Source organism: Apteryx rowi, unplaced genomic scaffold, assembly GCF_003343035.1.
Source record: "Apteryx rowi isolate R43461 unplaced genomic scaffold, aptRow1 scaffold_62, whole genome shotgun sequence".
NCBI lineage: Eukaryota > Metazoa > Chordata > Aves > Apterygiformes > Apterygidae > Apteryx > Apteryx rowi.
Window position 1 is genome coordinate 2540908 of NW_020450894.1, and position 23364 is coordinate 2564271.

The 23364-nt window shown below is 41.6% G+C and overlaps 1 protein-coding gene across 3 annotated transcripts in view; it reads left to right on the top strand.

The window, feature by feature from the left end:
* The window catches only part of CREB3L2 (cAMP responsive element binding protein 3 like 2), an 87629-nt gene extending 64497 nt beyond the window's left edge, over positions 1 to 23132 (top strand). For all 3 annotated transcript variants that reach the window (XM_026083921.1, XM_026083920.1, XM_026083922.1), the window contains 6 exons: positions 1443 to 1501; positions 2897 to 2965; positions 10137 to 10236; positions 11190 to 11316; positions 12245 to 12470; positions 13385 to 23132. In XM_026083921.1, the coding sequence (XP_025939706.1) occupies positions 1443 to 1501; positions 2897 to 2965; positions 10137 to 10236; positions 11190 to 11316; positions 12245 to 12470; positions 13385 to 13460 (657 nt within the window). In that variant the 3' untranslated portion in view covers positions 13461 to 23132. The remainder of the gene's footprint in view (positions 1 to 1442; positions 1502 to 2896; positions 2966 to 10136; positions 10237 to 11189; positions 11317 to 12244; positions 12471 to 13384) is intronic.
* The last annotated feature ends 232 nt before the right edge of the window (positions 23133 to 23364 follow it).

Here is a 23364-nt window from a genome sequence, read left to right on the forward strand (position 1 = left end):
AAGTTGGGTCTTCAGTCACTGTTGCCTGGCTCCATTTTAAAAACAGTATAATATTTTCCCTTAGGTATAGACCTCTCTGTTCTTTCCATGGTGATGAAGGTGTTCTTGTCCATTGTTCAAGGTTTTAAAATCTGATGTACTTCTGTGCCCTTGTCTTCTGATTACTAAATTCCATGACCTTCAAATGAATGGTAGATGCCAGGCTCTGAAATGCCTTACGAGTCTTCTCGTTCTTCCAACATGGGGAAGAGCTAGTGATGGGGAGGAAAACAGTTTTTCAGACCTGGCCAGCTCACTTGTTCTGGTTAACACATTCAGTTGTTGGTTTTACAGATAAAGGTGTTTGCCTGCACTGAATTAGAATTTGCTCCTGCAGTGTAATTTTCCAAAATTTTTGAAAGTGATCTTACGCATTTTATGTACCACTTTTGCAGAATCAGTGTCCTTTAGATTGGAGGGGATCTCTGGAGGTCATCTGGTTCAACCCCTTGCTCAGAGCAGGGTCAACTTAGATCAAGTTGCTTAGAGATTTGTCCAGTGAAGCCCCCCAAAGGGTGTAGAGTCCTCAGCCTGTCTGGGCAACCTGTTCCTATATTTGACCAGTGGAAAAAAAATGTTCTTAATTGGAATTTCCCGTGTTGCAACTTGCATTTGATGCCTCTTGTTTGATTGCTGTGCCCCTCTGAGAAGACTCTGGCTTCGTCTTCACTGCCCTCTTGCACTAGATACTTGAAGATGGCAAGAGAATCTCCCCTTAGCTTTCTCTTAAATCTGAACAAATGCAGCTTTCTCAGCCTCTCCTCATATTGTGTGCTCCAGCACACTTCTTACAATGGTTACCCTCCTCTGGACTTGCTCCAGTATGTCCAAAATATTTATTTCAGCGCCTAGAACTGGACGCAGTACTCGAGCTGTGGTCTTGCAACTGCTGAATAGACAGGAAAGATCACTTCCCTCAGTCTACTGGCTACAGTCTTGCTGCTATAGCCCAGAATGCTGTTGGCCTACTTTGCCATGGGAGCCACACTCCTGACTCATGTTTGGCATGTTGTCCATCAGGACCCCCAGGTCCTTTTCTACACAACTGCTTTCTAGTCCATGCATGTTTTTTTCCTGTCCCAGGTGCTGGGCTTTGTTCTGGGATCATCTTCTAGTTCTTTTAGTACTTGTCCTAAGATCTCTCCAGATGAATCTGATTTACTGCTGAAGGTAAGGTCTGTAAGAGCAGGGAATGATTCTTTTCTTACTCCTGAGAGGAGCAATCTTGCTTCAGGATGTGGAAACAGACCAAGTCAACGCTTTGCTTGCCAGAAATAGAAATAAGAATAGCAGAGGCTTGAATCTAATAATGTCAGGGCTTTTTACCAGTTTATTAATTTGTCTCTGCTGCCTTTTTTTCTATGCAAATATTTGGTGTTTTTTCTCCTTTTTTTTCTTCTTAGATCTCTGCTCAGGAAAGTAGAAGAAAAAAGAAAGAATACATGGACAGCCTGGAAAAAAAGTAAGCCAACCTCCTTCCTGTTTCAAATGGGCCAATAACACCAGTTGCTGGAATGGGAAGGGATCCAGCTGTTGATGCTGGGACTATTTCATGCACAAAGTGCCAGCTGCCACCTCGTGGCTGTGACTGAGAAAAGGCCCTTCCTTTGGCTTCTGCTTGTACACGTGCTGGGGTGGTGCACATGTAACCATGTCTACCTCAAAGACATTGCTAAAGTGCTGGCAAAGACCTTAAAACTTAAATAAGGCAAGACCCATCTGCTGTTGGCCTCCACCTCGTGTGACTCTGTTGGCCTCGGGGGCAGGCAATGTCCATGGAAAGGTAGCTTCAAAATGAATTCGTTCTGTCTTTTAGTGCAGATCAAGATAGAAATAGGAAGTGGGTGAGTCAAGAGTCTTGGGGGAGTAAACAGGAATAAGGAAAACAGCCTTGTGATCCATCAGCTTCCTTTAGCAAGAAGGACCCAAACCCCCAGTTAGTGATTTATAGCCCAAATTAATCTTTCTTCCAAGAAACAAATTTTTATTTTGTTTTTTTTTCTTATGCCCTTCACCAGATGGATCTGTTAAACCCTGTGTACCATCTTTGGTGATAACCTTGATGTAATTTCCTTTTGTTCTTCTTAATATCCTTAGGAAAGAGCCTCACTTTCTCAGACTTTTGTGGAACTCCACTGTACACATACAGATAACAAAGCTGTTTCCCTGTTACCTTTTTCTTTCTTGAAGCTATTCAGGCTGGTCATATTTTCAGAGTCCCATATTTTTACTTGAACTTCTTTTGTTGCATGTCATGTGATAACCTCCTTTAGTTAGGAGGTTTCCAGGGCCAGTGTGGAAAAGAAAAATGCTCTCTTGGATATGAGTCTTCTGGCTTATTAACTCCTATAAACTTGAAATTCAAGGATCCAAATTCAGAAGCATGGCATTTGTTAAATTGCATGGTGCCTCATCTTAACAATGAAATGCACATATGGCACACCCTTACACAACATACCTGCTAACAGCATACATGTAGCATGCTCTGTGACTTCTAAAGTCCCTGTCCCATGGCATAATACACAGGGAAAATCCAAGCAGGGTCTTTGCCCTTTCTATTCCAAGGGGCAAAGGGTAGTTACAGCCCATTCTGAAAGTGTTAGACCTACTGTGACATAGTTCGGAGCACTGTAAGGAGATGCTATACACCCAGTAGTTATCTTTTGCAATGTCTTTTACACCATGAAGTATGATTAAAGCATCTGAGTAAAGTTGGTTGGTGTAGCTTTTCATTAAATGTAGGCAAGACCATAAATGTCTCTGTGAAAGCGAGTTCAATTTGTTTCAAAATCTATTTTTAAAGTATAATAGATGTCTGGTTTTAAATTTATCCTTTTTTCCCTTGTGTTGTCTCCAGAGTTGAGACCTGTTCAAATGAAAATAGTGAGCTGCGTAAGAAGGTCGAAGTCCTGGAGAATACTAACAGGTAAAGTATGAGGGCACTAGAGCAAAACTGTAGCATTACAATGAAAGGTGAAAATGTGAAAGTTAATTGTTCACTTGAAACATGCGTTGTGCTCAAGAAACCTCTCACCACCTTTCTTTGGATTCTTCCACTTCCCAAGAAAAAATTATTAGTGATAGATAACAAAAAAATGCAACTCAACTCTCCAAATTGCCTTTTGTCAGAGAAAGACTGTCTTGACAGGAAGCCTCAGGAGGAAAGGCCTTGACCTGGACTGTGACCCTGAGTTCTGGAGTGCAGGAACTCTGAAGCTCAAGAGTCATTTATTAGTTTGTTCTTTTGGACTGCTCGATATCATTGCGATTATTGTGGATCTTTTTAATCATCCAACACGCCAGAGCTGCTTTCATTTCAGGAAGTGCAACTTCCTTTCGGTAGAGAATCAACTTCTTGTTTCTTCGTTTCTGATCAGCGGGCTTATATAAATGGGTGACTCAATAGTGGCTTTCTCAAAGGACATGTAGCAGAATATTTTCAACAGTTCAGCTTTTAATAGGATGTTAGCTGACAGAGGGGAGTGTCAGTCATGGTTTATGCTCAGTGTGCTCTGTAATGATAGCAAATTCCAATGAGTAACTACTAGATGAGCCCACTGTAAATACTTTCATGGTTGGAGGCATTTGTAGTAATGGTTGAATATTACCATTGAACATGATGTTAGCACTAAGTGTAGGAGGAGGCTGGGTTTTGAAGATAAGACCCACGATCATGAAAAATGGCCCTAGAGTTTGTCTGGCAGCCAGTGTATTGTTAATTGAGTGGCATGTGTTGTTTCTAATCTCTGGATCCAATCTCCAGATCCAGTCTCTAATTTCACGGAGCCAGACCCTGTAGCACTGTAATTTGCTGGAGGGCGTCTCCCACACACTGCTCGTGCATGAAGACATCTGCTGCTTGTTTGAAGAGAACCAAGCCATTTCTGTCTCTTCTTTGAGCATCTTCCTGCAGTGTTTTACATACAAGAACGAGAAATTGCTGTGTAGGTGTGGAGTAGGGCTGTAAGTCCCAGTATCTGTCCTAGCAGGTGCTGAAACCAGCTGCTGTAGGAAAGGGTGCAAAAGTCGTAAAGTGAGCAGCTATGGATGAACCACTCAGTGACAACATATTGTCAAGCCTCGAGAATTGTTCTCCCCATTACACTTTGGCTAAATTTGGCCTGCTTTTTCCATCTCTTGAGTTGCTGCAAATGCAGTCATGAAAACAGCTCTGTTGGTATTGTCCTTCCTTTTAGACCAAACCTTTAGCATCTTCTGTATTATTTGATAATCTTAATTCTGTCATGCCAAATACTCTAAAAATATTTAGCTACCTAAGTGCTATTATCTTTGAATCCTTCATACTCTGGGCCTATAGAATGAGTCGCATTGTTTTCTTTCCTCTACAATAGCACTGATACTGATATGTAATCTCCTGCAGAGAAGCAGATGTTCCTGCCCCACTGCACAGTAATTCTTGTATTTTGTGGCAATGCTGGTTTGGCTATTTAGATAAAAGGTGTATCTAAAAACTTTAAGGTTGCAAACTGAAGTACTCAGAAATTTGTAAAAATTTCATCAAGTCTTGAATTACATAACACTACTTTTTTTTTTTTAATGCCCCACTCTCATTTAGAGTATATTTATGCAGTCTTTTCGTCTCATTCAGAGAATGGTTTCAGGCCCCTGCTTAATGTACATCATCCACTTCCTAAAGCTGTGTTAGCAGCATCCTATAGCTAGTAATTCTACTTCCTATTTACAGCCAAGGATCAAAGCTTGAAGAAGTGAAGGTCAAAACTATGCAGTGTTAGTTTTTTCTTGGGTGCCTAAATTTAAACGTTTATGACCTGATCTTTTCAAAGTACCTAGCACACAGTTATATACACAGACATATTTTATTTAATATGCCCAAAGAGCCCCAGTTGACTTCAGTTGCAGTTTTGAGTGTTTAAGGCATTAAAAAATTAAGATATGATTGAAAATATCACGTAAAAATAGATACAATAAAAGAACAGCTATAGTGTTTGTGTAAAAAACAAAACAAAACAACAGCACACAAAACAAACAAACAAAAAACAAATAAAGAGACCCTGAGAGGGGAAGGAGGATAACAGGAAAGTAACAAATGTGATTACATGTAAAAATGTTCATGCATTTAGTGTGCACAAAGGACAAAGCTTTTTTTTTTTTTTTTTTTTTTTTCCCCCTTGCTGAAAAATTGGGCTACAGCTGCTCACCTAAAGGTTCTTGACCCTTTATGTGCAGTCAGTTGCGATGGCATTTTTATAGTCTGGCTGGAGTTGTGAGGAATTGAAGAGGAATTTCCAAAACATACCACTCTGGAACAACAGAATTTCCTTTCAGTATATACAATTAATTTTTCTGAGCATATCATTCTTCTATATATAGAATGTATTTTATACGGATACATACCTAAGACTGCAGGGAAAATCCTGCTTAAAATTCAAAATCTGGCTCCAAAGCCTTGAAAGCACTAGAATTTCTCCTGACAAAAATACATTCCTACATTATTCTGAGTAACATGAAAGATTTTAGCAGAATCCCCTAAGACTATGCCTTAGCCTGAAATTCTGGATCAGAAAAATTTTCCTGTAAAATGTGCAAGTTTGGCCAAATAATTTGCACCTGGAAGCATCTGCCTGGACATCCTTGCTTCTTAAAAGGCAAGGCGGGAGGCTGGAGATCAAGATGCAGGAGAGTTTTTAATCCTTATTATTGTGAGTGGGCGACTGCAGCATTTTTGGCATCTTCTGTATTAGAACACTAGCATATGTTTCCTCTCCTAATTTATGTGACTCAGTCCCTTGAAAGAAACCCATCCAAGTTCCTTTCTAGACAATTTTTTCAAAACTAAGTACATTACTGCTTGCATAACACTTATGTCCTGTAGCTGCAAATGAGCCAGGATCTCATTGGTTTGGGTAGCATCAGAAGCTGTGGGACCGTGCTGTCCTAGAAAGCCTAAACAGAAGGACAAAGGGTAGGAGAAGCAGCTGGCACCAAGAGTTGAGTTGACTTGTCCCTATCACAAAGAAGGCTCAACCTGCTTAGGTGGCGGCACTAGAACTGAAAGCAGAAACTGCCAATGGCCTAGGGGTTTGAATACACTCTCTGATACCAGCAGGTTGTCTGGCTAGGAGCCGTGGCTATTTGGGCTTAAAGGCAGTATTGAAACGCTGGATATTATGTGCATGACATATGAGAAGTAGTGTTGTTTTCATTTCTATTAAGTTTGTATTTATCAATATATTTATTGATGATCACTCTCCTAGAGAAGTGATAGAAATAGCATCGAATCTAGTGTACAGTTGAGAGGAGTGTAAATATCATTGTCAGAGAGGGACAGTGCATGTAAGTAGCTGCTAGGGTTGTGCTCAAATACAGTAATGAAAAGCAAGTTGTGTAGCTCTCCTCTCTGACAGGGGCTTGCCGGGGGCCATTGCTAAAGGCAGTGGTTTTATAAAAACAATTGTGATGCTCTTCCATTTCTCAGGTTCCTTCCCAAACCATTGGTATAATTCCCAGTCATCTAGAAATCAAATTGCATATCAGTGTGACCAGTGGTTTATCAGCACCAGAGCTGCCAGTCCTCACTGATTTACGTGGTATTTCCTTCATCTGATGCTGGTAAAGCAAATTTTACCAAATCTTTCCCAAGGAGTAAAGGGTTTGGATTTAAGTTACAACGAGACATCTTGCTCCTCACTTCAGACCACCCTCATAATAGTTGACAGAGCTTGGAAGCCCTAGAGCAACTGCTTGTTTTTAATGGAGCAGGCCAGTGTTTTTATGCTGGAAAATCTTTGAAAAATTGCTGATTTTTTTTTTCCCTCTCTTTTTTAATTCGAATGAGAAACTTGTGGAATTTTTTTCTTTGAAATATTCTAGTCTTTCATGGAAAACCTCATGTTGAGATTTGCTCCCCTTCCTACAAATAGAAAAGGCAGAGAAGGAAAGAGTCTTTTGAGCTGGAAGAAAGAATTGTTTTTCTTCCTTTTTAATATATGAAAACTAGGTTTAGTTCCATCACAAAGTAGATATATTATCTGAAAAACCTTCATCAAAATAAACATTGTTTTCCCCCCAGAAGCTTTCTTTTTTGTTTAAATCAATATTGGCTTTTAAATATAAACACTGAATTGAGGAAGCCTCCCAGGTGGTTAGGTCCTGCAGTGACAAATTTTCCTCTCCTCAATGAAAGTGTCACTGGAAGCAGAGGGGAAGCCTTGACTTGTTTCTTACTTTGGTAGTGAAAGGAGCTCTTCTGAAGATAAATATGTGGATGTGCACATGAAATCAAGACATCACAGACAATGGATTTGCTGGCAGAGTGTGGAAGGGAGAGCAGGAGTCTTCAGTCACTTTACAGTTTTCCTATGAGGTGCTTCCATTGGCAGAGAAAAGCGTGAAAGCATGTTCACACCTCCTATGGAGGTGACCCTCTAGTTGAATATCACTGGGAAATGTGTCAGACACAGTGAAAATAATCCCTGTGGGTGCAAGCCCCCTGACGCATGCTGCCTTGGGATTGCATTTTCTCCTCTTAGAATTTAGCCATAGGCAGTATGTTTCACTTAAAAGCGTTCTTGGCCTTCCTGCTGACAGTTAGAGCATCTTGATATAACTTGCCCCTGTTCTTAAAAGCACAGAACTGCTCCTTTACCCTCTTGTCTTAGCACATCTTGTCCCTGCAGCCTTGCAGTCACAATGAAAGCAACTTTTCTGGGGGTGGGGAGCCGTTTTGGCCTTGGAATCCACAGTCTTCCAGCAGTTCAGAAGTAAATATAAATTAAAAGCACAAAAGAGTGCCCTGTTTTGCTGATGGTGGGGTAAACCAGGGCTGCTGTGTCGTCTCTGAACAAATGAACTTGTATCTTCTGTTGCCTCAGTTCTTGCTCTTAGTTTGAAAATGCACCTGTATAGCATGTCAGCTCTCAAACATTGAGTCCTTGTCTGCTGAGAAGAAGTCAGTAGCTCTGCTCAGACAGATAAACGACATGAGGGAGAAAGATCTGTTATGTGAATCTCGTTGATAAAGAAGGTGGGGATGAATCTTCCTGTGTGTGGTATAGGAGACCTCAAAGCACCTGCATAAGCATGAGGTGGAGGAATTACACTTCCAAATCCAGAGCATTCTGGAATCCAGCACTCTGGGCCCACTCTGCCCAGCAGGATTTTTAAATTGGATGCAAAAAGAGTTGAGCAAAATGAGGAGAAATGCCTCTCTGTTGATTTCCGCGCCAGCCATTAGCTGTTTTCTCACTGACACCTCCACAAAAAGTGGCAAGAGTGATCCGCATTTCAAGTCTGCTGCTGCTGCCAGCCCCCGAACTGGGGGGGAGGAGTGCTCCTTCCTCCTCGTTCTGCAGAGCTATTTTGTGTTGAGCCCAGTGACTCAGGCCTGGAACAGGGGGAAGATTTAGTCTTTTATAATAGCACAGAAATTGCACTGTTAAAAAGTCATTGCTGTATAACATAGCTGTTGGCATATGGTGGGAATGTTGTATGTGGCTTATTCTGTGCCAGAAAATCATATATACCGTGTGTGCCAGTCTGACTTTGCAAACCCTCAGCCATGTAATTGGTGGTAAGAGGGACTGGGGAGAGATGTAGAAGAGAGAAGGGAATTAGAATGGTCTCATTTACATGATGGAAAGTGTCTTCACCTCTTAATTTGCCTGTGGTCTCTCTACCTGTAAATAAAGGACTGAATTAGGCAAAACATTTTCTTTTTAATAGTGAGTTGCAGAGTACACCATGCTCTCAAGAGCATGCAAGACATCTTTCCTTAGTAAGTTGAGAAGAACCTGCTGGCCCAGATAAATCTGTGCCATGAGCATGCCTTGTGCTTGTTTCAGAATGCATTCCTGAAGTCCTTGAATTCATTAAACTCTAATTAGCAGCGATCATTGATGATTAAAAAAAGTGTATAATAATGGGCAGACAAGTGTATATTGAGCTGTAAAGGCACCTCTGGGTCTGTCCTACAATTAGCTTTTAGCAAGTCCAGTCTTAAAATAATCCTTCCATTTTCTCTGACATGCTGACCTTGCCTCTTGCTCTAGCATTTGACATCGCAGTCTTCAAAGCGGTTGCATGGAATTTGGTGGGGGTTACCCTCTGCATAGGTAGGGCGGCTTGCAGGAGAAGTGAAAAGTAAAATTGGAAACAAACAGCAAAGTTAACATCTTGATGAAAACTTGTACTATATTTGACTGTGTTGAGGGCAGGCATTTGGGTTACTCCTTCTCTATTAAAAAGCTTTTTATCAAAGAAAAATGGGAACTGTTGGGAAAACCCTGTATCAGTCATTCTTTTGAGAACATTTTCCATTTCAGTGACTAGCATCCTGACTGTAGTAACTGATGATGATACAACAGAAAAAACCATCCAGAAAGATGGAATAATATTCTCTGGGTCCAGAACTGTTGACTCTGACTACAACAGAGTTCCCATTGTGGATGGCACCTCAGAAAAGTGTAGTCAGAGTGGCCACTTCAAGTATCTGTTATTTTGTAAACTCTTGGAGTATTTAGCAGGTAGTAATGAAGTACTTCATTTAATAGATAAATTTATGGAAAATGAAGGCTGTGGTTATGTCTGGTTTTAAATTCTTTTCAAAGAAAAGAGCAGGTTTTCAGAGAAAGGTGTATGTGTACCTATACCATCAGTTAAGAGTAGTTATAAACCTGCTTCTGCTCCTTTTGAAATGATGGCAAAACTCATGTTGAATTCATGGCATAGAACCAGGTTGTATAGGCAGCTAGTCCATTGCACATATAGCAGTTTCAGTTGTTTGTACATTTACCAGAATCTATTTCTGGAAAAAAACTGTAAATACAGTTTTTATTTATGAATAAGACACTTCTGAAGCAACAAAAGAATTAATTTTTCAGGGATGTCAGTTGTGCAAAATGATCTTTTTTGAAAGGTCTAGTGCTAACACATGTAAAAAATTTTGTAAAGTTAAAAACATTGCTTCCTTCTAATTTCAAGGAGAAGATTTTAATTAGTTGTACCTTATCATAAATGCTGTATTATTGCCAGGCATGTAAATTGAAGTGAAAAGCTGTTTAACCAGCAAATAGATCAGTATGTTTGATGTTCATGTCTGTGTCATCTTTGATTTTCAGAACGCTTCTGCAGCAGTTGCAGAGACTCCAAGCCATGGTCGCTGGGAAAGTGTCCCGTTCGTGTAAGGCAGCTAGCACACAGACAGGGACCTGTCTTATGGTGAGTGTCTCTAAAGCTGGGAATTGTAGGGCAATAAGAGGGCTTTCCACTGCTCAGAGGCCTATCACCTGTTCTGCTAAGCCCCTCACTTTCAAATTCTCAGATTGGGCGACTTTTCTTGATAGTTTGACAATTAATTTTGAGTTAGGTGAGAAACCTGTCTCCTGAAGACTAATGGTTATGGGAAGGCATTAAATTCTGGAGGAGATGTGGCCTATGCTTTTGATTGGGTGCTGCAGTGATAAAAGAAGAAATGCTGCTCCTCTGAGTGACTTGTTTTATTATTTCTTACAATATTGTATGTGAGAAACAGTGTCCACAGTTGTAAAGGGAAAATGAGGGTGCCCTTTGATGCTCAGTTCTTTTGATACCAGTAAAAATAAACTTTATCATCCAAATAAAATTATGACTAAGGCTGTAAATCTACCTCTGGCCTATTTCAGTAACAGTAGTCAGAATAAGAAAAGGATCAGAATGAAAGTCTGCCCTTCTCAAACTCAGCCAGCAAGTTCCCTTTATGCTAGAGCTATAAATTGAAGGAAATGATTTTCAAGGCCTGTGCTGTTCTTCTAGGCTGCCAGCCTCTCTGTTTATGTCACTTTGAAGCGAGAGTGGGGCCAACAGCAGAAATAACCTTGGAAATGCCCGACAGTATCTGTAAAACACACATGGCAGTTGTGTCTGCTTTTCAACTTTGGGAGCAAATAAGGCAACAGGCCAAAACGATGGCAGATATGGAAAATAAACTCCAACATTGAAATCTGCCTTTTAGAACACTAAATCGTTATTGTATATGTGCCTTTGCTAAGAGACACTGTATGTAGCAATGGAAATAGCCTCAAATGATTGGTTTTAAAACGGTGTCAGATCTGTTTTGCATTGATTCTTAGTTTTGATGTGTGTGTGGGCCACGAATGAGTCCACTCACCTCTTGTGCTTCCTCCCTTTGCCAGATGGTGGTGCTGTGCTTTGCAGTAGTTTTTGGCAGCTTCTCTCAGAGCTACGGGCCCTATCCGTCTGCCACAAAGATGGTGTTGCCCAGGCAGCATTCCTCGCCAGAGTCGTACACAGACTCCATTGGTAAGTGACAACCACCCCAGTCTTGCTCATTGCTTGGTTCACCTTTTGGCCCTTGTTTCCCACACTGCCACCCCTGCATCCCCTGAAGGACATCTTGCTTTTCTACTCTTTTGCTGGCTGTATGCTGTTGGTCCCTGTTGCTCTTCTAACTAGGCTGGAGGTGGGATTCCTCGTGGGGAACCTCTGGGCTCCAGTTTGCTCCGTGGTCTGAATAATTGCTGTTGCCGGTTGGGAAATGTCCTTCCTTTGCCTCAAGTCGGAGGGTGAGCAGCAGAGCCTGTTGTGGCTCAGCCTGCCCTTTCACTTGGGGCCCATGCAGTGTGGTGACAGAGTTTGGCCTTAGGTGCTTGGAGTGGTTGCATGTCTTTGCCAAAGCAGAATAGCTTGGCAAGCTGTGCTGATGGCAGTAGATTTCATAAAGATGGGCAAAGCCTTGCCCCGCTAGCCTGCTTGGTACTTCTGTTTAAAGCATCTTTGTTTCTGTTGTGGAACTAAAGCTAGTAGTCGGTATAAGGTAGCAGGAGAGTTTGATTTCTGCTCAGTACCAAATGTTCATATTGTCAGAAAGCCCAACTGATGTCAGCTTGTGTTTCCTTTGCAAGTGTCAACAGAAGGTCGAAGGACTGAGTGGGAAGCTGATAATATTATGTACTGGTTAAGAGCCAGTTGCTTTAAATGTATGTTATCAAAGTAATTGTTCCTTCTGCTCTTGTTCTGTGGATAGCTCAGAGCTTTTTGATCTCTATCAGGACCATTGCTGTGGTATCTTCCCTTAGCTAACAAATTATCAGTTAATCACTATGAAAAGAAAAGACCTTTTGTAGCTCTAGTTCTGCTCTGGTGTTTTCCAGTTCCTGGCATGACCAGGGCTGTTCTCTCAGAGCTGCCTGTTTCTCATCTGTCTCTTGCCTCCTGTCTTTGTATGCAGTGAGGTCAAGGAGTCTGCTGATTTATGAAGAGCCTCACCAACTGGAGGAGTCGTCAAGCCCGATCTCCTTTGGAGATCGCAACGACAGACACACAGACACCTCCAAATACACAGCCCTGTCTCTGGAAGCCGTGCCGGGGGGACAGCGGGATGATATCATGCAGTTCACAATAGCCAATGAGACGAGGCTAGAGAAATCGGTGCTGCTGGGCCTGCAGCAGCACAGGTGAATGCAGGGTGGGCTGCTTGTCGTATGGGTGTTTGAGGTCACTGTCATTTGTGCCTGGAAGCCAGCAGTAAGACTGAGGGCTCTGCTATGCTGGGCACTATGCAACATGAAGGTTAATCTTTATCTGGAGAGCTAATAGGCAAAGCTATTGTTACTGTTACTTGGAGAAGTGGTTGCAAGGATGTTTTATTAGTAAAATGGCTACCAAACTCAGTGCATCTGCCAGAAACCTAACCCCTGTAAGCCTGTTAGTTATGCCTTCCCCACTTCTTTAAGTACTACTTGCATGCCTGCTAAAGGAATAAGCTTTTGCCAGTTGGGTGGAAGTGTGAGGCTGTGACTCACTGGGCTGTCTGTGAGGTTAGGGTGTGAAGAGCTGGAGCTTCTCACAGCGGTGATCTTATTAGAGCATAGTGCTTGAGAGCTTGCAGCACTCGGGCTTAAGAGACAGACCTGTAAAGTTACCTGGGCCACTTAACACAGAGTTCCTTATTTATTTATTTATTCAAGCATGAATGTAAGTTTGGGGCCTCTGCAAAGCGCAGTTTTTCCTCCACTGTACCTTTGCCTGTTCTGCCACTGTTCTTTTGGCCCAGGTCTTGGTCTCTGCTAACAGTAGCAAATGCACCAAACAGTGGGGAGAGGGATTTTGTTTGGAACCATGCTCTTCTGAGGTCTAGGATGAGCCGTAACACCCCAAGCATGTCTTCTGAGGACCTGTGCCAAAGTTAAACCCGAGGCCAAGGAGATGACTAATTCAATATGTCACCATACTCCAACCGACAAGTACCTGATATATAAGAAGCACCTTATTAGCATTAGCCAATTCAAGCAGGATATGCACTTTTAAAAATGACTAACTATTAGTGTTAACCTTTGTCTGTTTTTTTTTTTATTTTTGTTCCCTACAGGGTCAGCTCAGAACTAGAAGGAAATGAAACACTGAAGATAATTGAAATAGATAGAAGAGTCAATGCCACCTCTTAAAAACAAACAAAAAAGGCCTTTTTTCTTCACTTCCCCTTTTTCCCCCATATTTTCAACCAAAGGTGCCCCCCAGTCCACTCCCTGCCATCCCCCCCTGCCCCCCGACTTGTCATCCTCAGTGAACCAAAGCACAAAAGAGAGGGAGTTCACCAACTTCTGCATTGACTGGTGTGGCTGTGACTGTAGATGGGATCTCTTGTCCTTGTAACTCCCTTCCTCATTTAACACACAATCCCTGTCTTTGCTTTTATTCCTTTCCTGTCTGATGCTGCAAGGACAGGATTGAATTATGATGGCAGATGATGCCAGCAGCATACTGATGATTGATCTGTGTGTGTGCATGCACGCATCCTAATCTGAGCACAAAGACATTCTGTAGAAGAGTGGGATATGCAAAATCGATGGAAGCATGTGGGTGATAGGTTACCTGGGAGAAGGAAATCAAGAGAAATAAGAGTTGTGGCATGATGCTGCTCAGAATCAAGCCACAGCTCCATGCCTGCTGTCTGTAACACTTGAACCTTTCTGAGGGGAGCGAGAATCACGTTCACAGTCTGCTTCTGAAGGCACAAGAATGGACACACACTGAGTCAAGAGCACAGGCAGGAGAGGGATGCACAATGAGTGTTGTATTGTCCTCTCCTAGCTCTTTCTCTCTTCCCCCTTCAGCCCTTCATCATTTAGTGGGTTAGGTTTCTCTTTGGGCTGGAAGTAGTCCTGGTAGGTTTCCCTACTGCTTTGCCATCCTTGTGGAATTCAAGCAAAGATCAGTCACTGTCTTGTCACACTTTGCCTATGTGGGAGAATTACACCAGTTTAATTAAATATGTTTAGAAAGCAGGTTTTGTTAAATTTATGCAGTGTTTTGGGTGGATGTCCTTTAGTCTGCTTAAGGCTAATCTGTTTAGCTTAAATCAATTCCTTGCCAACATAAATGAAATCAATGTAAGACTTAAAACAGAAGTGCCTCATGAGAAGACTGTATGGATTTAATTTATTGGCTTCTAGATGCATAGATGGAATTTCTCATGTAGACATGGTTTCAGATTGTTCTGTGTTTTCCTTTCCTCACCACCCTCCTGTTACTGTTGTAAATAGTATTTATTAGCTTTGCAAGATTTTGTTCAAGCAGCCGCAATGGTGAGAATAGAGCTTTCCTAACCCTGTGAGTGGTTCGGGCAAACTCTGAAACCACATAGACTGACCACCACTCCCTCCCCCAAGCTTGAATTCCCCGAAGTAAATGTTAGAAAGTCATGAGTCTCTTCTTCCTCTTGTCTCCTTTTCCAGAGACGCAGGATCTTAGATGAGCCACTTAGCCAAAGAGATAGGGGTATGTGTAGCCCCAGCTAGGCACAGTTCGGGCTTTTACAGCCCAGAGGTGGTAGATACTGATGAACAACTGTATGGCAAGACAGTCCCTGACCTGAAAAGTTGAGTATGTAGGCAGCAGACAAGACAGAAGAGGGATGGGATAGGCACATAAGGAGGTAGAGTGACTGCCCAAGATTAGTGGACAAACCAAGAGTGATATTCAAGTCTGATCCTGGTCCAGTACTCTTCTTACTCTTGCGTTTCCTTGCAAGCACCAGATTGTCCCTTGTAGCTGCTGCCCTTGGGATTTCTCCCTCTCAATACCCTGGTCATGCCTTTGCCGGAGCTGTGCTTCTGCTCACAATTTGTCCTTGGAGTGGCACAGTCAAACCTGCCCAGGATTTCCAGCAGGTTTTATCTAATTACTACAAGAGGGCCCTCAGACTCCATAGGGGATGAGTTGAATGTGAAAGCCCTAATTCAACAGGTTAATGTGGCTACTTTGCAGTTTACCAGAAAAATGCAATTAAATTTTTTTTTTGACTTGATCTTTTTTTTTCCTCTCATGATAAGGGAAAAACTAATCCAGCCTTACAAGTTATTTTTTACATGTACAGTAGATATTTCCTGCAGGTATTCTATTTTGTAAAATACTGGGTTTGTATTTTTATTATAGCTACTGCCACACCAGCTCCCCCCTTACTCTTCATTCTCCTTTCTTAGACTTTCTTCCTTTGCTATCCTATTTGCTGCCTCTGTGTCTGACTCAAAACCGAGTGAAATGAATGGAAAGAATCCAGTGGATTAGTCGGCTTTGGATCAGTCCCCACGGTGCCACTTTAAGAAGGTCTTTCACATCAGTGAGTGGAACATGCACCTGATTCCATGAGCTAATAATGAGTTTTGGTGTGCAGACATGCCTTTGGGGTTATGCCCTGTTTGCCTATACAAGTGCCTTTTTATTATTTTACCTTTGATGGTGATGACAGGAGAAATGCCACTGTAGTCCATCTTGGAAGAGTTCCCTTCTTCTCAGTGTGGGTCAGTATCCTCCCTAAAGCTTCATCTCCTTTACAGGAATTCTGTCGGATTCTCTGCATCGTTTCTTTTATTTTTTTTTTTAAGCAATGATTTAAGGCTCCACGTTAATAATGAACACCGGTGTGGGTGTGACTGAGGGTGAGACACAAGGGATGGTGGCATTGTTTAACCACACGAGGTCAGCAAAGTGAAAGGAGAAAGCTGGGACTGACCCTTTGACTACCATATGGCTAGCCGGCGTAAGTGGGCATGGTCATAGGTTAGAAAATTAAATGGTCTGTCTTGTGGTGTTTTTTTGTTTTTTGTTTCCCGAGCACCCACAGTTTGCCACCTCTGAGTAAAATTGTGAATGCTTCAGACTTTTGCAAAACAGTCCCAAGTTGTTGGGCACAATGCTACTCTTACTAATCTTGCTGCTTGCACTGTGCATAAATGGAACGCCAGTCTACCTGAGCTCATATTCATTATCCAGTTTAATGTGTAACTGGATCATGTCCCATTGCAGAGATACAGCTAACTTCACTGTAATAAAAACAAATTTTATTTCCCAGTATTCCTAGGAAGAGACAATATCACAAAAACCAAACCACCTCCCTCCCTGAAATCTACTGCTCTAGTCACCAATGAAGCTTTGCCTTTTTTGTTTGCTTAATTTGGACATATTAGTTCAACTCTGGGAAAGTCACATTTTCATCTGAAGCATTTTACATTGGCCACTGCCTGGATCAGGCCACTGAATTAAATCATTTGAACATGTATGGCAATACTGATATTTTTGTTACTGTTTGATAATCTAGTTCTATGATCTTAATTTCTCTCATCCTTTAAATTATTTCTAGGTCCTCTTTTGGGATTGCTTGATCTAGCATGCATGTTGTTTTGGGGTCTATTTCTATTAAATATCATTTCTTCATAATAAGGGATTGCCTTTGAAAACCTATGCTTTACTTTGGTATGCTTGTGATAATCTTTCTTCAAGGCTTTTAACAGAACTGGTTTCTCTTAGACACTAGAGGCCACTAAATATCTTTTGAGATCGCCTATCCATGGGCTTTTATGTGACAAGGACTTCACAATCTCCAGAGTTAGTTATGCCTGTGTTAGGTACCTAGTGTGAGGACAGAAGAGGCAGGACATGTCCAGTTGCACTGCAAAACCTCAGCAATGCAGCCGTGGGCCAAGGGTTGATGTCAATGTGCTGCAGCCAACGCAGGGCGGGAGCTCTAGGTGCTCTATATTAAGGGCATAGAGGAGCAATGAGAGGTATTCAGGGAGGATGCCAGTATAAATGCTTTTAATTAGCTCAGCTATATTATTTGAGGTCTTAGCCTTCTGCCAGTTTATTTTTTCCAGTGGTCAGTAACTTGGTGCTATAGCGTAATGTTTTTGTATGCACAGGGTAAGAAAAGGCCTCCCATGCTGCTTAATCGCCACTTACTAGAGGACTTAAGTGATCCTTAGTGTCTCTAGCTGTACCCTTATGCTGGTCCTCAGCATGGTTTTTTTTACCCGCTAGTAAACTTAGCTTTTGGCTCATAGCATTAAAATGTGTCTTGATCTGTCAGCTCTTTGCTTCTAGGGAGATAAGCTATGAAGGAATGTAGGGCATTATTATTATACAAATATATTTAAAAGTATCAAGCAGAGGGCACGTGACATTTCTAACCTTGTTACCAGTGCGTAGATAATGTATTTTTGCTAGGCTATTTATAATTCTTTGCTGCACTTCTCTTATCTCATCTGTACCATTCAATATTTTTCAGCAGCATGGACTAATAGTGGATTAAGCTGAAGTTCTTAGGCCAGATCCCAGCTGATAACATGCAGCATGCTTCTCACTTACAGCTTCTCACTTACAGAGGCTGTAGGTCTGATTTATACTGGCAGGTGACCTCTTCCATATCTCTCCGTATAACGATGTATCACAGTACAAGCTTATTCTTGATTTCTCTAATGTGGAGCTGAAAATGAATTAAAATCTTTTCTCTCTTTTATTTTTCCTCCTGCTAAAAAACCCAACAGCCCTCCACCCTACCCCACCCCAAACTATCAGCAATGAATTCTGTCTAGACACATTTAGAATGTAGGTCAAGTAAATGACTGATATTAATTGCAACATTGGGAGGGATTTCCACAGAGTATTTGGGCTCTAGATTTTAGCTAATGCCAAGAGGCCATTGTACAAAACCCACACAGCTAAGAACAGAAGTATACGGAGTATTTTTATACTCTTAGTGACTAAAATATTTCTATCTCAAGTCACTAATTAGAAAGGGAACATTTTGTATTTTGAAGGTGAAATGGTAGGTCAGTACTTCATAACTGCAGAAGTTATATTAGCCTATATAAGTAGTGTAGTGCTGTGATGTTGCTGCTTTGCACTATAGTGTTAAAGACAAATGCCTTTGAGGGTTGTAAAGATGAACTGGCTTATGCGTTGATGTATTTACAAATAAGATAGAAGGATTCAATCAGGATATTGTAGCTTTCTCACGGCCAATAAACTGACAGTGGACATACTAGGATCGCACCCTCAGCATCTCCTTGCTAGTACTGCATTGCTTAGGTAATCAGCAGTGGTTGGAGACTCTAGGACTGAGTGGAATTTCTACTTGTCTTTCTGGTTTTCATGTTAGACCTTCTTTGCTTTACTGAGGTGTAGACCTGAACTGACTTCCTGCTTTGAAAAGATTGCATCTTTCAGGAAACTCTAGCTTGTGATGTTGAAATGGAGTTTGAATATTGCTTAAGTTATTACCAGTAATCTGGCAATAACTAGTAGAGCCCATGTCCATACTTTTCTTACAAGAGTTGGAACTGAATAGGTGAGAACAAAACATGGGAAAGCTGGATTTATAGACCTGCCTTAGAGAAAAGATGAAAGGAATGGCAAATGAAGGTACTCTTGACATGACAGAGAGACTTCTCAGTTCTTAATTTCTTAAATCAGGAAAATGACCTTTTTCATTAATTCCTCCCCCCTTTTTAGCTTCTTTTGCCTTTGCTCTTTAACACTATGCTGTCCTTTTTATGTAAAACAAATGTCTATCTGACCTTTATAATATACTCCATTTTCCTTTAACACAGATTAAAAAAACAAACACTTCAATCTTTAGTAGCCCATAAATAGGGGAGCAGAGGGGAGAGCAGGGAAAGCAGAGGCAGGTAGTCAAACTTTATTTTGTTAACAGAACTCTGTTCATATCTGACTTTGCCATATCAGATTCCATTTCAGTGGTGCTGAAGTAATGGCATCTTGCTTTCTTCATTTGTACCGTTAGCAGGAATGAGCGTGAGTGTATGTGTGGACATGGTGAGCAATTAAAAAAAATACGTAGATGATGTGTTTTCTTAATGTAGTAAGTGTTACTATATAAAGGCATTTACGTGAACACACAGCACACATTCCCTTTGGTGTGACAGAAAGTCCAGATGTTTCCTTCTGAAACCTGGTCACATTCCACGCCGCCGAGCATTCGTAAAGCAGTTGTGTGAATTGCTGTCTGAGGTCTCTCCTATTAGCAATTGTTGACTGAAGGTTGTTGTGCTGTGTCATTTTGTGTGTATGCACAGACTGTCTGCCCTTTCTGTAAGACAGCTGTGTCCCAGTACGAGAAAATTTAGTAGGCTTTATTGTATCCAGCCTTCAAGCGTCATTTTTGTTTAGTGGAATTCCAGCTTTGAATGCTGCTTTTTTTTGTTGAGGTGGTCTTCTGCTAGAGGACCAAAGGAATCCCGCTTGCGCAGGAGTGTGACCACCCTACTCACCCCGCGGGCATGGTAAGGTGCAAGCGAATGGGGTCAGTTTGCCCTCAGAGGGTTGCATGGTGATGTAAGTACATCACGGTTTCTCTGAGATTTGCTGAGCCTTCCAAAGGACAAATTACCTGGCGTTATGTGCTTGAAGATAAATATGTTTCCAGGGCCAAAAAACATTGCCTTGGGCCATCAAAAACAAAACCCTGTGACTCTGAGTCACTCTGTGTGTGACACCCCTAAAGCATTTCAGCTGATCTTTCCTTTTTTTTTTTTTTTTTTCCCCCCCTCTATACATGCTGATAGAGTATGAGTTTGTGCAAACACTTGGACAAAACTCTCTAAGTTAAAAAGGACAGTGATATTGAACTGTGCAAAAGCACAACCCTCTAAATTCCTTGGTAAACTGCATTGAAGCCTCTTCTGACTGCAGATATTTCTGTTCCTTTGCAAAATGTCTGTTTATCTCCATGTACGCGTGTTCAATGGCCTCTCTATTTTTGTACAAGCACTGCTCATCTGGATATGTTCCCACCTGATTGTTCACACTGCAAACATGTCCATTGGGTGTAAAGAAATTGCTATTTTTTCTTTTAAATTGTCTGCTTAATTCTACAAGAGAACAGACTACCTGCTTTTGTAGCCTATATATGTTTGTAGCTAAGTAAAGTATGTTATGCTTTTCATTTCTTGCAAATAAATATTTTCTGTAGAAAAAACAAGTATAATTCATTTGCTTTCCTGCTGGTTGGAAAAGATCTAGTCTTCTGGCTTTTGCAAGCGCAGCACTATGTGCAATATATTTGTCTTTACACAGCAGAACCCCAGTAATTTAGCATGTTGCTAGACAGAGAAGGTTAAAAGCAGTGTGGTGGGTTTTTACAGAAAGGGCTGCCCCTTTCTCTTTGAGATTACTGGAGAATTATCTCTGTCAATAATGGGTGGAAATTAGACAAAGGCTGATGGCATTTAATAACCATAATGGCACTTGAGTGTGACTATGCAATACAGCCACATTAATATTAAATTCTTTCTCTATCTAAAAGTGGGATCCAAGCAGGCTGATGCTCAAGGGGGCACTAGCTGCAGCCTAGTGAGACCAGTCTGCCAGAGCAAGAGCTTAATTTAAATGGGCCCAATAGCCCTCTAGAAGGTCAGGCCTTTTACTGCATTCACTTGTATTGGGTGACTAATCGCTTAAGCTGAAGCAAGCCTTTCTGAAGAGCTCTTTCTGCTCTGGCTTTAGGGGATGGGTCCTCTGCTGGCCCCTGCTCCTTCCTTCACCCTGACTCACAAGTTTTCTCCAGCAATTCCCAAAGGCTGCTGCTTTGCCTATACAAACGGTTGACATTATGCCCCACAGTCCAGATGTAGCATCCAGCCAGGGGACAGCACTGACCTTTACTCATTTGAGTAGATGCAGAAATAGAAAATAACTAATTTCTTCCAGTTTAGGGACTCTGTGGCTTTGCTGACCCTCCAGGGAATTTGGTAACTGATAGCACAATGCAGATGTGAAAAATACCATTTGTAGAGCTGGTTTTAGAAAAGCATAGTCATTTTTTTGTATTACATGCTTTTTTTTTTTTTTTTTTTTTAACCAAGGAAGGGACCTCTTGTAGGAGATCCCTGCATCTGTATTTTGGCAATGAAGAGCTTATCCTCTGCAGGAAATACTAGCAATGGAAGTGATAGATCCCATTTTACTGAACTGAAGACAGGAACATGATAAATGGCTTCAGTGCTTCCTTTTGGAGGCATCTTAAAGAAGGCTACTTTAGAGGTTGTGGAAGGCAGAGTACCATGAAGACTGGAACATCCAGCCTATGCTAGATTGGTGGCTGATGAGGATTTTCAGAAGTGCCTTGGTTTGGGGCCAAAGAGGTTAAAGTAGCACAAGAAATCTGCAGTGAAGCAAAAAAAAGCTCTCCTCCCCTGAGCTCTAAGCTTGTGCTTTTAACCCAGGTATTGTCTTTGCTACTGCTACTACAAGTAAAAGAAATTGGTATGAGAGATTTTTTTGGTCTGTTCCATCTAACATGTAGTCTGCATGCAGCGCTGTAGCAGAACAACTCTCCTGGGTGGAACCCACTTCCAGCACAAGAGCCTGTTATCAAACTCCTTGTGCCACAGCAGATGACTAAGCAGCACCTTTACACGAACTTTGTCTTTTTACCTAAATGAAGGTCTGTGGTGCCTTCTCTTGAAGGTGTGGGGAGAAGGGCTTTACTTTGTCCTTGAGGTTCTGCAACCGGTTCATTCTCTCTGCTCTCATCCTTTCCGAGGTTGTTGCAACCTCTGCCTTTCTGCCACTGGGTGCCCCTTGCTGTCTAACAGACCATTTTGCTTGCCAGAGCTATTGAACTGGGACATTTGTTAGCAGCATCAAGCCATACATAACGTTTTTAGAGGAAAATTGTTATACCATGACTGATTGGGGAAGTTACCCTCAGCTTAGTTTTAGCTGAGCTCAGTGCCTCTGAGAATACAAGATACCAACTGGTGATTAATGATTGGTTAAGAATCTCATCAGGTCTTACCATTACCCCTAAAGCATCATACAGCAGGTGATACTGCAGGGAGTTTGTGATTTAAAAAAGAAGTCCACATATGACAGAGAAATGCTGGGTGATGAGCTGTCAAGTTCACTACCTATCACCCTCCAGTACATGCTGTTCTTTGAAAAGTGTGTTACTGCTTGAATTTAAGGCTGAATTTTAATGCTCTTTCTCAGGCTGCCTTTGCCTCCTGCCTTTGCAGGCCAGGGGGAAGGGTGTCCAAACATAGCTTGCAGTGCTTCTGCCAGCATGGTTTGGGTAGTAAGTCTTCACCCTTTGCTGTGACACAAGCCTTGTACCTATTTTATAATGGCACGGACTCCACCAGCCATTCCAGGTATTTCAAGGTAGATTCACTAGCGCCCTCTTTTTTTTTTTTTTTTGGGGGGGTCTGTTTTGATTTGGTTGTTTAGAAATATGGACCTGATATTAGCTTGAAGTTTAGGAGCAGGCAGCAGAAGCTTAGACCTTTGCCATAAATAAGATAATTCTGCACTAGCCATGTCCAGCAGGGAGAGAGCACTGGACAGTGATGGAGGGAATTGGCTTCTGGGTCTAGTCCTGCTCATGGCATGCTGCTCAATTTGGTTAACTCTTCTCCATGCTTCAATTTCCCGGTCTGCAAAATGAGGCCAGTGATAACTTCCCTCATCTATATAAAGCCCACTGAGATTAACCAAGGAAGGGTAATCTATAAGGAGCTAGTTATTAAAAACAAAAGCATGTTTCACTTCATGTTAAATGAATAATACTTGTGTGTCTTGCTTCCCTCCAGTTTGTGCTTCAAAATGTTAAATATACTCTGGGATCAGTTTCATTTTTCAGTTTCTTGGTGCTGTCTTGTGTGGCCTTCAAAGAGTCCACACATGACCCATTTTTTAATGAATGAATTGTTGACCTTTTTATAATTGTATTCATCTTAAATTGTATTTACATGTGAGTTCTATATGTTGCTATAAAACTGTTTTTGTGTATGTCTGGATATTATTTTTGCTGTGATATAACTGAGCAAAAAATAATCATTTTAGAATAATATCAAGTTTGTTGGGCTGTTTCATTTCCATTTGCTCAAGTAATGTTTAGCAGCTAGTTAGTCCTTTTTTTAAACCTATTTTGTAGGCACTTGAGTTTGACCCATGGAATCTGCGAAGAAGCAGCATCCAGGAATGCCAAGCCAGAATCAGGGCCTTCTTGTCAGCACCACTGGGCACTGGAGCAACAGGAATCAGGGAATA